General features: G+C 43.3%; 1 protein-coding gene across 3 annotated transcripts in view; it reads left to right on the top strand.

The window, feature by feature from the left end:
- The window catches only part of LOC124717047 (GATOR complex protein NPRL3), a 108,491-nt gene that overhangs the window by 68,686 nt on the left and 23,516 nt on the right, over positions 1–16,289 (top strand). For 2 of the 3 annotated variants that reach the window (XM_047243719.1, XM_047243718.1), the window contains exon 5: positions 4,839–5,021. The exons of the other annotated variant lie outside the window; for it this stretch is intronic. In XM_047243719.1, coding sequence (XP_047099675.1) covers positions 4,839–5,021 — 183 coding nt within the window. The remainder of the gene's footprint in view (positions 1–4,838; positions 5,022–16,289) is intronic. 3 annotated transcript variants of the gene reach the window in all.

The raw sequence follows: 16,289 nt of genomic DNA, 5'->3' as shown, positions 1-16,289 counted from the left end.
TTCATTTCGCATTTCCCAAAATTACCCCTGTCTTAACCTACAGTAACCTACTGTCCCCACACCCTCCACCCACCAGTTTCCACCCTCTCTGTTGTATCATCTCCTCTATTTACAACCCCTCACCCTCTTTGTGTGCCGCCCTCTGCCAGTGCACATGCCTGTCATGCCTGTCTTTCCCCTTCCCTGCTTCTCTCCTTTTCTGTCTGCCATTCCCCTTCCCTGCCACCACTCCAAATTGCTGTTCAGCATGACAATCTTATTCCGGTCTGAACTGCAAGAGATGGCAGTTTTTAAAAATTAGAAGGCTTTGTTGGAAAGCTAAGTGTAAATGTCTTTTAATTTTGTAAGTATGCAGATCAACATATCATTTTTATGGTCAGTAGCAATCCATCCTTTTCCTAATATTAATTGTTGTTCATTTTCTGAAATTCTTAGAGGTTAGTTCTTAGGTATTTAATTTAGGTGATATGCAGCAAAGTGGAGGTCATTTTCATTCTTCAGGGGCAAGTGTGTGCGTGTGTGCGTGCGTGCGTGCGTGCGCGCGCGCACGTGTTCTGGTGTTAATCTGATTCTGTTTAACTTCCTGCTTCACTGTATTTCTTGTAATTCCTGTGTATCGATACAATGTTTTTATTATGTTAAATGTCTTGGATACTCTCATTTCCTGTTCACCCTCTTGAAAACCTTTTCATAATCTACAAATGCAATTTGTTTCCAGGTTGTATTCATGTCACTTTTCAATCAACGGGTGTGCATTAGCAACATTATCATTGCAAGATCATCACTTTCTAAACCTATTTTTTTCTTCCATTAGCTGGACATTAGCTATCTTTATCATTCTACTGTTAATAATTTTGCATAGATTTTGTAAAAAGCTTTGTTAATGTAGAATTAAAAATGTTAAATATTGCAGGTGGGATGTTCTGTGTGTTACCTTCATGCCTAATGGTTATCAATACACCATTCATCCTCTTGGATGTTTTACAATATGTTTGCTGAAAAGTAATGCCTCTGAATTTTTATTTTGTTCTCAATATTGATTCAGCTATTACAAGCCACGCATGTTACTGACCCAAGTTGCAACCCTCCGCTGCTACAGGGCTCCAAATTGTAGCATGGCAGCGTGTAGTGTGACAGTGTGTAATGAAACTGTGTCAGGGCATGATAAGGGTACCGTGAGACCCTCAAAAAACTGAAAACATGAATTCAAAGAGTTCTTCCACACACAGAGCACCATCATCTTCAGCATGACAATGCCAGACCACACGAGTATTGCGACATTTACAACAACCTAACAATGGAAAATCCAGGATGGAATGTAACAATATTATGAAAAGGAAAGTTGCTACTCACCATATAGCGGCGATGCTAAGTCACAGATAGACACAACAAAATACCGTCGCAAAGAAAGCTTTTGGCCAATAACACCTTCGTCAAAAATAGACAAATCACACACACACACACACACACACACACACACACACACACACACACACAACTGCAATCTCAGGCAGCTGAAGTCTCCTGAGTGTGGGTTCAGTTGCCTGAGACTGCAGTCGTGTGTGTGTGTGTGTGTGTGTGTGTGTGTGTGTGTCGTGTACTTTTGACGAAGGCCTTACTGGCCGAAAGCTTTATTTGTGATAGTCTTTTTGTTGTGCCTGTCTGCGACTCAGCATCGCCGCTGTATGGTGATTTACAACAATCTGTTGCATGAGGTTCACTATCATTGATCATCCTCTTTATAGTCCCCACTTGGACCTCTCTGATTTTCATCTGTTCCCAAAACTTAAAGTACACCTTTGCGAGCTTCATTTTGATGGTGGTGAAGCCATGGAAGTGGGAGTGAGGTTGTGGCTCCGTCAACAAAGTCGGACATTCTATAGTGACTGTATCAACAATGTGGTCTGGGGAGACGTGTTCATTGCCAGGGTTCTCACCAAAGTATTCCGGCTGACAACCTTTTAGCCATCCTCAGGTGAGTGTTTTGCACTGGAGATTATAAGTTCACATTGCTCACATTATAGCAGAAATTAGTCCATAGCAACTGCTACGTGAGTGACCTCTATCGAGTTTCACTCCTTCTTCCAATATTGCTCCATCTCTGGTGTGCAGGCCCATGCATATTGGTGATACTAAATGCATGCTCTCTGTCGGATTGCAGGCTCACAGAGCTGAAATTCAGATGTCAGATTAATAAAATTAAAAATCATCAGACATGTCATTATTCATAAAATGTTTTCTTTCTGAATATATTAAAGAAATCACTGGGTTCCATGTCTTATCCAGTTGAAAACCACGATTGTGATTCATCAGATCTTATGCCAAACGTACTTCCATTGACTGCTTAATTATTGAAGCCCAGAAGGATCTAGTCAAGGCAAAGATTTCTGTAGCTGTATAATCCATGGAATGTCATGTGGAGATAACAATTCTCAGGTATGGCTGACTTACTGGTCTGAGAAAGGCACTTGTGCCAATTATGTTCAGTGCACATTTCACACGCAGTGTGTGTTGTGTGACCAATAGAGGGTTTGCCACACTGGCAAAGTATTCTGTAGATTCCAACCCTCCATAATCCCAGATTGTCCTTCACCAAATCAAGTGGAGCACACGACTTTGTAGGTGGGTGGAAGATTGTTTTACATGTTTCCTTAAGATTCTGAAGCTGTGCTGATCAGATGAGAATACCCATTATCTTTGAACACACATTGTAGGTGTTCCAAATCCTTTGCAAGGCTGTCTTCACCAGACACAAGATGTGCCCAGTGCACCAATGTTCAAAGGATTCCCATAACATGTGATCTGTGGTGGCAACTAGATACCTGCAATTGTATGTGTGTTCTTACGATAAACAGAATGCCACACTGATCTATCCACTTTCCAACTGACCAAGCATCCAGAAACAGCTGGCAGCTGCCCTTATCTGCTTCCATCTTAAATTTGAAATTCTCATGGATTGGATTCAGGTGCTGCAGAAAGCATGACAGTTCTTCTTCACTGTGGGACCACACTACAGAGATATCACTGACATATTGCCAGAAAACTTTTAGTTTAAGTTTTCGCGAATCAAGTGCTGTTTCCTGAAAGTGTACCATGAAAATTTTAATACCAGAGGGGAGAGAGGACTACCCGTGGCAACGCTGTTAATTTGCTCAAAGTTATATTCAGCAGTGAATTTTAGCTCTCAGTCCGCACTCTGAAAGAGACAGGGGTGTTACGTGCCCCAAGAGAATCGTGAAATCTGGGAAAAACACTGAAATTATTTCATTCAAGAAAAATTCAGGAATTTTTCATTGTTTTGGATTTCAGTTAAATTTTTGTAATTTTGACTGGTAAGACCTGCCACTCTAACAAATAATTTCAGTCTATCAGAATAATACTGCAGCAATAACACACAAACGAGAGAATAATCCCAAATTAAAACTTAAGTTTCAAAGAAAATTTGCCATTTGCAATAACAAAACACAGTGACTGCGTAAGTGTCTTTTATCGGCAAAATGTGTCAGAGGCTGTAGGATAAAGACTATGTAATATGTCGTAACAACAAACTACTTTCAGTAACTGTGATGTCACAACTGTTTACATGTCTAACAGGATGCAGGAAAATAATGTGAATGGTGGTTTGTAAAGTATTAGTTTCAAAGTAAATTTCCTTTTACATGAGCTGAATTATATTGCATGTGAGAATGTGCCATGTATTTCTTAAATCAAGGAGCATTCGACTTGTGCCAAAAGTTTGAGGACCAGCCACTTAGTAAAACTTCGGGTTCAGAAGACCAGCCATTTGTGCCATTATTTAAAATTTTTGTTTGTTATATATCCTAACGTGTAACTAAAAAAGACCAACCTTCAAGGTTAGTTTTCATATTTATTTTACTGATTTCATAAACTACAAATTGTGCATCAGTGATGGTGAAAAGTATAATTATCCTTAAAAAAAAAGTGTGAGGTGAGTTCCTCAGTGATTTCACACATAAATGGCTTTTCTATGGAATAGTCAAAGTGCTGGACGGAACATGTAGTCAGCCAGGTATCCCATAAAATGTTCAGTGCACAACAGCGAATTTATAATCGTTCTTGTAAGACTTATATAGTTGCAGCAGTTCACCAAAGCGCTTTATTTTTTTGCTGGATCTCATTTCCTAAAAAGCAGTGAACTTCTATACCTGTTGTATAAAACCTTTACCATTCAAAGGATTGATATGTTTTACAGCTCCAAGAGAAAGTATATTGTCACTTAACAAAGAAAAATGTGCAACCACCAAGGGTATAGTGTGTTTTCACCGAGGGGAAAGTGTATTTTTGATGAGAAAGCTTTTTTTCTTGTCTACGTATACACCATGAGAGAGCATGCGTGTAGTATCAGCATTATACAAGTGCCTATGCCCCATAGGTATAGCTATAATGGAAGAGGGCATGAAATTTGACATAGGTTGCTCACATAGCAACTACCTTTGTGCGTGCAACTCCACACCAATTTTTGGTACAAAGTCAACGATGTGAACTAGCAACCGTCAGTGCAAAACACTCACCTGAAGATGGCTCATTGGTTGTCAGCTGAAATACTGTGGCAGGAAGTCGATGTCATCCAGCTACAGTCCTGAAACATCACAGAATACTCTTTACACCAGGAAAATTTCAGGAATCACGCAGATATAGAATGTTAATAAAGTTTGTTTTATTTAAAAAGCTTTAAGAGTTTTCACATAAATTCAGTGACATTACTTTGCAGCATGCCCACGTACAAATAATTGTTCCTTCTTTAATACTGAACAGCTTTTTAAATCATAACACAATTTGATCATAACGATTACCATTTGTCAAACTGTCTCCTCCAGGTGATGAGCGACTTCTCACTGCCAACTCCCTTGGGGCAGAAAAAGAACCCCCTACACCACCCGCAGCAGCAGTCGCAGCTGGTGAAGGTGGTTGTTTGGCTGCTGCAGCACAAAATGCTGCTGCAGTTGCACACATATGTCTACTTCATGCCAACGGCGAGGGGCCCTCCGTTAAGAAATCAGGTAATACACTACTTCTGTCAAAGTGGACAGTGCATCTGCAGTGACAAGCAGTCCTTTGCCCAGTATGTTGGGGAGCTTTACAGACAGGCATTACCCTCTTCCCCCGAATCTACACCACCATATCTGCACACACTCTAATATCTCAATAACCCAAATGCTAATGGACACACCTTCATTATCTAATATCACTCTGAACTAATTATTTTGGCCGGCCGGTGTGGCCATGCGGTTCTAGGTGCTTCAGTCTGGAACCGCATGACTGCTATGGTCGCAGGTTCGAATCCTGCCTCAGGCATGGATATGTGTGATGTCCTTAGGTTAGTTAGTTTCAAGTAGTTGTAAGTTCTAGGGGACTGATGACCACAGATGTTAAGTCCCATTGTGCTCAGAGCCATTTGAACCAACTAATTATTTTATTTATTTGTTGTAATCCACTTTCTTGACAACAGCAATGGGCTATCACATTTATGTGAATCTATGATATTTTTTTCCCTAAAAATTTAACTAAGTTTACAGCACCTGTCATAGTATTTTACTAGTTATCTTCTTCTTTTTTCTACTACTATTGCTCTAACATTTACTGTATATGGGTACTTATAAGCTACTCTACGTTTAGTTCCCTGACACCATCTTTCCCACTCTCAGATGTTCCTTTACTGTGACAGAAAAGAGCCATAGATTTTCATTACTTCAATCTATTCTTACTAATTACACAGTTATCTTTATGAACTACTACTCTTGGTACTATTACAACAGCAAATACTGGTACTGCAAAAAGCCCCTATTGCTGCTGGCACCTCCTTGATTTTTCTACGCTAATACAAATATTTCTACTATGAGTACTTACGATAATGTAAGGGTCTCTGACCCTCGGAGAACAGTTCAGTAGCATACTGTTTAGCTTCACTGTTTCTCGTGCCTGTTTGACATGCTTGCGAGTAACCCCCCCCCCCCCCCCCCACACACACACACGAGTGTACCTAGTTTCTCTGTACATTCTGTACCTTTGCTGTCTCCAGGAAGTGCAGTGACAGACAAATCACACCCCTTAGGGGCACACCACGTTTTCGTGAGTTCGTGCTTGGGTACCGTGGGGCCTTAGCCTTTGGAACACTTTTCCCTTCTGTACTGCATGTCTATCCTCATGCTACTCTTTTTTTTCCCCTCTCTTGTGGAATAAGTCTGGGATATTTTTGGGAATTTTCAGTAACCTCATATCAGGACAGTTCCTCCACTGTTTTTACGTTCTTTTTCTTTTTTCCTCTCTTTCTTAATTTCCCTCCTCCTCTTTGGCATTTGAGGTACCTCTTTTTTTTTTCTCCCCTATGCACTCTTGAAGGCGAGCCCACTTGTCCGACGCATAACAGGTGCCTGGGTAATGTGTAATTCCCAGCCCTGGGTCTACAGGTAGGATTCACACATACCCCTGGTACAGGCCATGTCCAGGAAGGGTTGATTGCTGAGCTTACCTTCCCCTAAGGCAGGTGCATCCCCATCTGGGGGGGGGGGGGGGGTCCCCCAACAAGGAGCATGCTGTTGGAGGCTCTGAAAGTCGTGGGGGATTTTCTCACAATGAGCCAAACATTATCATCGCAGTCTAAGTCTACTAAATGTAAATGGAATGAAGCTAACGATTCAAAGACCTTCATGGCTGCACCTCGGTTCTCCATGGTTTCAGTTACTGAAGGTGATCCATCCTTTGCTACGGCTAATCCATTTATTATTCAGAAAGGCGTTGATGCAGTTGCTGGCCCTGTGAAATCCTGCTCTCGTTTACACAGTGGCACTTTGCTTTTGGAGACTACTTGCGAGTCTCATCCACAACAACTGCTTCCAGCTTTGCTCCTCCACAGCTATCCTGTTTGTCTCGAGGCCCATGGAATACTGAATTCTTCATGTGGTGTTATTTACACTGGGCTTCTCGATGGTCTGATCAAGGCAGAAATCCAGACTTATTTCTGATCAGGGCGTCATTGCAGACCACTGGATGATGAAAATGGTAGATACATCCTTAGTGGTCACACAAACTCTTTTTCTCACATTTGATAGAGTAGTGTTTCCATCTAAGATCAAACCAAGCCATGAAGTCATCACAGTCCGACCGTACATTCACCACAATCGAAAGTTCTGTCCACACCTGGCCAAATATTTAATCTGTGCTAGGGATGCTCGTGAGGCAGATAGTCGGACTCTTTCTCCCTGCTGTATCAATTGCATTGGCGACCATGCAGCCTCCTCCCGAGAACGTTGTGTGTATCTCGATGAACAGGCCATCCAGGAGATCAGGGTGAAGGAAAAAGTGCCTTACCCTGTTAGTAGCAAGTTGTTGGCTAGTCAAAAACCCTGCAGCACTTAACAGCACCATTGTTGCTACATCTCGCTACATGAAGGACGTGGCCATGCAGACTTGCGTCCTCAGATTCAGCACTGCGATTGTAAAGTCGCCCAGTTTCATGGTAGCATCTCCATCTCCTCCTCCTCCAGCAGTGAAACAAGTCACTAAATTTTCATCTCTTATGCCGAAATCAGCTGCTACACAACCAGCAGGTTGGACACTCCCTCTAGCCAACAAACATCTGAGTCTTCATCTGCCAACCGCAAAGGCTCCAAGAAATCTAATAAAGACAATTGGTCTTTTCCTTCGGCGATTCGACAATCCTCTTCAGTTGTGTTACCGTGTGATACCCTCACCCGGCCGACCTCTGTGAGCCAGTCCACACAGTTAGCTGTTGTTCTGACTCCGCAGACTGACTGAGGGAGAATACTGACATCTCTGTACATGTCATGGAGCAGGATCCTCCACCCTCTGCGCCCTGTAGCAGAGAGATTTCGAAGGTTGGCACTCGGCAGTCGCTGAGGTGACGCCCCTTCATTTTTTCCCTCCTCCCCTTCCCGGTCATGACACTCGTCCAATGGAACGTTCGCAGCCTTAGAGCCAACAAAGAGGAACTATGGCTGCTCTTGGAACCGCAGTGTCCACTTGTTCTCGGCCACCAGGAATCAAAATTGCGTCCTTACGACCACTTTGACCTCTCACATTTCTTTCCAGTCCGCTTTGACCTTCCATCTCATGGGGAAGTCACGATGCTCATCAGGGTGACATTCATAGTCAGACCCTCTTCCTGAACACCCGGTTGCAAGCTGTTGCGGTCTAATGTTTATAAAGAATCCGTCTCGATTGCAAATAGAAACCGGATGTTGACCTAGGTTTCGGCGCGGATAACCACGCCTTCTCCGGAATACACTAAAACTACAAACTGTCGAAAGAGGCGTGGTCCAACATTAATACAGAATGCCCAAAAGTGCAAAAGACTCGCATAAAATGTAAAATGAATAGTATGTGTGCACCATGTCAATAGCTGTACTTAGCTCAAATGTCAGAAGCATGCTTCCTCACTCCAGCCAATGTTGGGTAGGCCACGGGTTCTCTTTATAATCATAAAATTATTCACGATTGCTGACGCGCTGCAATGTTAAAAGTTGCCCTGTTGCAGTCTGCATTTTCCTTCCTCGCTTCAGTTTTTCTCTGTGTACCATTTACATCCCTCCGTCATTCGAAGTCACCTGAGCAGACTTCCTCCAGCTTATTGCGCACCTCCCTCACCCCTTTCTACTGCTTAGTGACTTAAGTGTGTGCCATCGCCTGGGGCACTTCTGGAACCTGTCAGAGAGGTGTCCTCTTGGCTGACTTTACAATCAACTCAACCTCATCTGCCTTCACATTGGAGCACCCGCGTTCCTTTCAGACTCCATGCACACCTATTCCCATTTGAACTTCTCCTTCTGCACTGCCCAGCTTGCCCGTTGTCTTGAGTGGTCCGTTCTCTCTGACACACACTCGAGTGACCATTTCCCATATGCTGTCCATTTGCTGACTCCTACCCCACCTACATGTAAACACAAATGGTAGCTTTCTAAGGCCAACTGGAGGTGACCTTAGACAAACAACTATTCATCAGTTGTGATGGCCAGGTAGAATGTCTTACAAACATTATCCTTACCGCCACAAAACATTCCATTCGTTGCACTTCATCTTTACCGTGCCATGTCCCGGTCTCTTGGTGGACTGAGGTGTACCGTGACGCGATTCACATGCAGAGATGTGCTCTCCGTGTTTTTAACTGTCATCCTGCGATGGTGAACTGTAGTCATTATAAAAATTGCATGAGCAGTGTTGTCGTGATCTTCCGATTAGCAAAAAAGCTAGCCGGATTTCATTTACTGGTTCTTTCAACAGTTCCACTCCCTCTTCTGTCATGTGGACTATCCTCTTATGGCTCTCTGGGACTGAAGTCCATTCCCAATTCCTGGCCTGACCATAGCAGATGATGTCATAGTGGACCCTATTGCTATCTCCAACAACCTCAGGCCACTAATTTGCGGAGATTTCAAACTCCACCCACTATCACCCTGCCTTCCTCCCTCGGAAAGGAGTGGAGGAGGCTCAGACGATACCCTTCTCTTCTCAAAATCATGAGTGCTACAATGCCACTTTTACTATGAGGGAGCTAAATCATGCCCTCACTTCATCCCAATCCTCTACTCCAGGTCTGGATGGTGTTCACATTCAGCTGTTGCAGCACCTTTCTCTTGCAGGCAAGCACTTTCTCCTTCATACATACAATCACACCTGGGCAGAGGCCACATTTCCCAGACACTGACATGAAGCCACTATCGTACCCATACCTAAGTCCGGTGTGGACTAACACCTTCCTTCCAACTGCCGCCTCATTTCTCTTACCAGCCGTGTTTGCAAGGCGATTCACGCCCAGCTGGTATGGTGGCTAGTGTCTCGCAATTTACTGGCCACTGCACATGGTGGATTTATGAGTGTGCCGTTCTGCAGTTGACCGTATTGTCACTTTGTCAGCCCATGTCATGTATGGTTTTCTGTGGAAATACCAGGCTGTGACAGTGTTTTTTGAATTGGAGAAAGACTACAACACCTGTTGGAGGACTGGTGTCCTCTGTACTCTTTGTACGTGGTGCTTCCATGGCCGCCTACCCTGTTTCTTTCTGAAATTTTTAAAAGACCAAGTTTTCAAGGTACATGTGGGTTCTGCTTTGTTGGACATCTTTATCCAGGAAAATTATGTGCCTCAGGGTTCCGTCCTGAGCGTGGTCCTACTGTCGCCATTAATCCTATTATGACCTCTTCCACCGGGTATCTCCAGCTCCCTTTTTATTCATGATTTTTTGAGCTATTGCAGTTCTTCACAGACTTGCATCCTTGTGCAGCGTTGTCTTGATTGTCTTTACTTGGTGAGCATCAACAATGGCTTTCGCTTTCCCACTGACAAAACCATTTGTATGAATTTCTGGTGGTGCAGCGGGTTTCTTCCATTGTCTTTACATCTTGGGCCTGTTGCTCTTCTGTTTACTGAAACTACAAAATTCCTGGAGCTCATGCTAGATAGGAAACTTTCTTGGTCCTCCCATGTGTCTTACCTGGCCACCCACTGTATCTGGTCCGTCAATGTCCTACATGTCCTCAGCAGTGCTTTCCGCAGAGCGGAGCGAACCACCTCTTCCGTTTGTACTGATTGCTTGTCCATTCAAAACTAGACTGAGTGTTTCCTTTATGCGTCTGTATGTCCATCCATTTTACACCATCTCAACACAATCCACCATTGTGGCATCCCATTGACCGCTGGTGCCTTTTACACCCGCTTGGCTGAGAATCTGTATGAAGAACCTGCCAAACTACCGCTGTCATACCAACGTGACATTGTCCTCAGCAAATACATATGCTGTTAGCCATGCCTGGCCACCCACACTGTACATCCTTCTTCGTTGACTCCTTTGACTGCCAATATGGGGTGTGTTCCTCTTCTCTATTGCTCTGGCAGGTTAACTTCACACTACCTGCCACTTTCCCAGTGGGTGTGAACCTTTCACCACCTTGGCTTCGTGCAGCAGCCCGTGTTCACCTTGCACTTCATTCACTTTCTAAGGACACTATTGCAAACTCGCTCTTATCAACGTAAGCTTCTCAACCTCCACACGGAACTTTGTGTACACTGATGGCTCTTGGACTGATCCTGGTGTTGGGTATGCCTTCATCATTGGCACCGACAATTTTCGGGATCGGCTTCCGAACACTGTTCTGTATTTACAGTGGAGCTCTTTGCTCTGTATCAGGCCACCCAGTACATCCAGCTACATAGGTTTTTCAATTGTGCCAACTGCTCTGACTCTCTCAGTGCTCTTCAGAGCCTCTGTGTGCTGTACACTGTCAATTCCGTGATGCAACAGGTCCAGGAAAGCTTTCACTTGCTCGCTTCTGAGGGAGCCACTGTGGTGTTTATGTGGGTCCCTGGTCATCTCAGTCTGATGGGGAAACGAAGCTGCTGGTGCTATTGCCAAGGCCGCAGTCCACGTACCTTTGCCCTCTAGTTCTTCCATTCCCTGTGACAATCTCTGTATTGCCATCAGTCAGTAGGTAGTATCCCTTCGGGCTCACCATTGGTCTTCCCTTCATGGGAACAAGCTCCAGGGAGGTAAACCTCACCCAGCATTTTGGTTGATCTCCTCTGGGCTCTCTCGCTGCAAGGAGATCATTTTAGCTAGGCTCCGTATTTTGGGCACTGTCATTTTAGCCATCGTCATTTGTTAAGTGTTGATCGCCCACCACTTTGTGCTCATTGTCATCAACCTTTGATGGTTCACCATTTCGTAATGGAATGCCCCTTTTTTAAGCACGTACGTTCTAATTTATGTTGTCCGACTTGAGTTATCGGTCGTTTTAAAGTACGATGTGTCGGCTGTTGCCCACATTTTGCTTTTTATCCAACTTAGCAATATGGCGAAAGACATTTAATCTTTTGTTCAGAACCTCCATTGTCTCTACGGTGTATTTTGTGGAACTTGATCCAAGAGAAAGTCTCTGTTTGTAGCTGTCTCTCCGTCTGTTGATTGGGCTCAACTTGTAGTAGCTTTTAATTCCTTTTTCGTCTTGGTGTTCTACGGTTCTGACATGAGTGCTTATGACCTTAGTTCTTTTTGCTCCCTAAAACAAAACAAAACAACAAAACAAAACAGATCAAAGCCCATCACTTATCTTTCATTGAATCTTCTTGTTCTTCTTCACCCCTTCACTTTTCTGGTATTCGGCCTAGTGATCATAGAACTATTGGACTTCATTCCTGTTCCATCAGGTCAGCTACAGGCATCACTTGTCCATACCGCAATGTCTGTTGGCTATAGTTATACCTAGCTTGTTCTGAGACAGTGTCAGCTACAAGATTTAAGGTATTGAAATCCTCTTTTCTCAAAATAAGGACTGAACACCTTGACTACTGTATTTACTCGAATTTAAGCCGTACTCGAATCTAAGCCGCACCTGAAATCTGAGACTCGAAATTCAAGGGGAGAGAAAAGTTTTAGGCCGCACTTCCAAATCGAAACAAAGTTGGTCCATTGTAATATCAGACACAATTTAGGTTGAATGAATGACGATACAGCTGTAGTAGTTTGGTTCGAGTCGTAAGCTTAGCAGTTAAGCTTTACCAGGTAGCCGTTGTTATGCGTCAGGCGCTCAGTCCGTATTTATACGGGTACCCTTCCTTTTTCACGTGCTTCGTCTGGTTTGAATTGATTGCTTATTTTTCTTTGATCTGACAAGTGCAGTTCTCTTTGTTATAGGTGTTTCCGTCACTCAGAGCTGAAAATGCATTACTGTACTGTGTCATGCATTGTTTGTCGCATTCTGAAAATGAGGGTTTACGGCCTGTCGCCGCTCGCGGCATGGCTTGCTTTTGTGCACGCTACCGCCGCTTACAATTAAAAAAAACAAAGAGAGGAATCGTCTCATTAGCGAAACAATGGCAAGAGACTGCTATTTGTTGCTACGTACACTGCTGCTTTCTTTGATAATGATCAACAAGAACCAAATAATAGACTGCGTATGATAGATGATGTTCTGAACGAGGATTCAGCGAAAATTTTTTCCGTTTGAAAATCTTTGCTGACGCCTCTTTAGTACATTACATTATGCACAGAAATTAGAGTCATCTTAGATTTAAAAATCTAATCAATTGCCGTGCTTCATTTCTGACTGTATCACTATTAGGCATAAGAATAATACGAATATAAACATGTCATGGTATGTATATTCTTCCGCGTCTGCTGTTGTCTCACTCTAGTTTCGTAGTTTATTAGGCAGACAGGATTTAAATGAGATAGCAGGAAACACGAAAGAATACATGGCAAAATGTTTATATTCGTATTATTCTTATGGTGAAGAGAATACTGCATGTGATTCACAATTCATAAAAGTTCTTATTAGCAATCATTTCTTCTCACAGTTAGGAAAAAATTCAGAAAGCAGAGCTGGCCATATTGACAAATATCCCAAACAGTCTTGCCAGTCGGATTTTCGTAGTACATTGAAATGCTGCTACGTTCGAAGAGGAACAATACGGAATTTGTATTTACTTCATTGGATAATGTATGAAAATGCAGTGGTCGAAACTCGGGGCGGAGAAAAAAAAAGCTCGTCTTCCACCTAATTTTTTTTTTCACGCAGAGGTTTTGGTGCTAGTATTTGACTTTGTGCCTGCGTAGCGCTACATATATTCGACGACAGAAGTTAGTTGTGGCAGCACCTACCAACATTTTTCAGAACTTCCGCTTACTTTGCACTCGATTCTAAGCCGCAGGCGGTTTTTTGGATTACAAAAACCGGAAAAAAAGTGCGGCTTAGATTCGAGTAAATACGGTATATCCTCCACTAGTAACAACTTGACTATATGCGCCACTAGTGTTTTGTCTATTTATCATTGTGAATAAACAAGGAGTGTCCTTCCCACAATCTGTACCATCCCTCCAAAAGTAGTATTCCATTGCTCACTGATGTAAAAAAATGGCCTTGCTTGTCTATTCATACACCTCCTTATGACACATTGCCACATGTTCCAGACCCCTGTGGGACACCCATTTGTGAGACCTGTCGGATGCACTCACCAAGCACAACGCACTCTAGCCCCATCACAAGCTTATCCTATCCTGTCAGAGGCAGGGCCACCTATGAAAGCACTCAAGTCATATTCCAGTTGTGCTGTAACTTCTGCACATCTTTTCATGTGGGCAATACTACCAACCAGCTGTCCATCTGAATGGATGGCCACTGCCAAACTGTGTCTGAGAACAGAGTTGACTCCTTGGTGACAGAACACGCTGCTGGGCACAGCATGCCCACCTGCCGTATGACCATAACTTAACACTTCCTGCGCTGATACCGTCCATTCTGCAATATCCCTCTTTCTCTGTTACACGAGGGTAATCCTGAAAGAAAGGTCTCCCAAAACATTGGAGAAGCAGAAAAATATTAGGTACATGCATTTTTGTTTTTTTGTATCAATCTTGTTTTTTTTGTATCAATCTTGTTTTTTTGCATCAATCTTGTTTTTTTTTGCATCAATCTTGTTTTTTTGCAGCAGTCTTGTTTTTTTGTAGCAGTCTTGTTTTTTTGTAGCAGTCTTATTTTTTTGTAGCAGTCTTGTTTTTTTTGTAGCAGTCTTGTTTTTTTTGTAGCAGTCTTGTTTTTTTTGTAGCAGTCTTGTTTTTTTTGTAGCAGTCTTGTTTTTTTTGTAGCAGTCTTGTTTTTTTTTTTGTAGCAGTCTTGTTTTTTTTTTGTAGCAGTCTTGTTTTTTTTTTTTTTTGTAGCAGTCTTGTTTTTTTTTTGTAGCAGTCTTGTTTTTTTTTTTTGTAGCAGTCTTGTTTTTTTTTGTAGCAGTCTTGTTTTTTTTTTTTTTTGTGGCAGTCTTGTTTTTTTTTTTTTGTGGCGGTCTTGTTTTTTTTTTGTGGCGGTCTTTTTTTTTTTTTGTGGCGGTCTTTTTTTTTTGTGGCGGTCTTGTTTTTTTTTGTGGCGGTCTTGTTTTTTTTGTGGCGGTCTTGTTTTTTTTCGTGGCGGTCTTGTTTTTTTCGTGGCGGTCTTGTTTTTTTCGGGGCGGTCTTGTTTTTTTCGGGGCGGTCTTGTTTTTTTCGGGGCGGTCTTGTTTTTTTCGTGGCGGTCTTGTTTTTTCGTGGCGGTCTTGTTTTTTTCGTGGCGGTCTTGTTTTTTTCGTGGCGGTCTTGTTTTTTTCGTGGCGGTCTTGTTTTTTTCGTGGCGGTCTTGTTTTTTTCGTGGCGGTCTTGTTTTTTTTCGTGGCGGTCTTGTTTTTTTCGTGGCGGTCTTGTTTTTTTCGTGGCGGTCTTGTTTTTTTCGTGGCGGTCTTGTTTTTTTCGTGGCGGTCTTGTTTTTTTCGTGGCGGTCTTGTTTTTTTCGTGGCGGTCTTGTTTTTTTCGTGGCGGTCTTGTTTTTTCCGTGGCGGTCTTGTTTTTTCCGTGGCGGTCTTGTTTTTTCCGTGGCGGTCTTGTTTTTTCCGTGGCGGTCTTGTTTTTTCCGTGGCGGTCTTGTTTTTTCCGTGGCGGTCTTGTTTTTTCCGTGGCGGTCTTGTTTTTTCCGTGGCGGTCTTGTTTTTTCCGTGGCGGTCTTGTTTTTTCCGTGGCGGTCTTGTTTTTTCCGTGGCGGTCTTGTTTTTTCCGTGGCGGTCTTGTTTTTTCCGTGGCGGTCTTGTTTTTTCCGTGGCGGTCTTGTTTTTTCCGTGGCGGTCTTGTTTTTTCCGTGGCGGTCTTGTTTTTTCCGTGGCGGTCTTGTTTTTTCCGTGGCGGTCTTGTTTTTTCCGTGGCGGTCTTGTTTTTTCCGTGGCGGTCTTGTTTTTTCCGTGGCGGTCTTGTTTTTTCCGTGGCGGTCTTGTTTTTTCCGTGGCGGTCTTGTTTTTTCCGTGGCGGTCTTGTTTTTTCCGTGGCGGTCTTGTTTTTTCCGTGGCGGTCTTGTTTTTTCCGTGGCGGTCTTGTTTTTTCCGTGGCGGTCTTGTTTTTTCCGTGGCGGTCTTGTTTTTTCCGTGGCGGTCTTGTTTTTTCCGTGGCGGTCTTGTTTTTTCCGTGGCGGTCTTGTTTTTTCCGTGGCGGTCTTGTTTTTTCCGTGGCGGTCTTGTTTTTTCCGTGGCGGTCTTGTTTTTTCCGTGGCGGTCTTGTTTTTTCCGTGGCGGTCTTGTTTTTTCCGTGGCGGTCTTGTTTTTTCCGTGGCGGTCTTGTTTTTTCCGTGGCGGTCTTGTTTTTTCCGTGGCGGTCTTGTTTTTTCCGTGGCGGTCTTGTTTTTTCCGTGGCGGTCTTGTTTTTTCCGTGGCGGTCTTGTTTTTCCCGTGGCGGTCTTGTTTTTCCCGTGGCGGTCTTGTTTTTCCCGTGGCGGTCTTGTTTTTCCCGTGGCGGTCTTGTTTTTCCCGT

Source organism: Schistocerca piceifrons, chromosome 9 (assembly GCF_021461385.2).
Source record: "Schistocerca piceifrons isolate TAMUIC-IGC-003096 chromosome 9, iqSchPice1.1, whole genome shotgun sequence".
Classification (NCBI taxonomy): domain Eukaryota; kingdom Metazoa; phylum Arthropoda; class Insecta; order Orthoptera; family Acrididae; genus Schistocerca; species Schistocerca piceifrons.
This window is presented reverse-complemented; position numbering and strand designations above follow the sequence as displayed.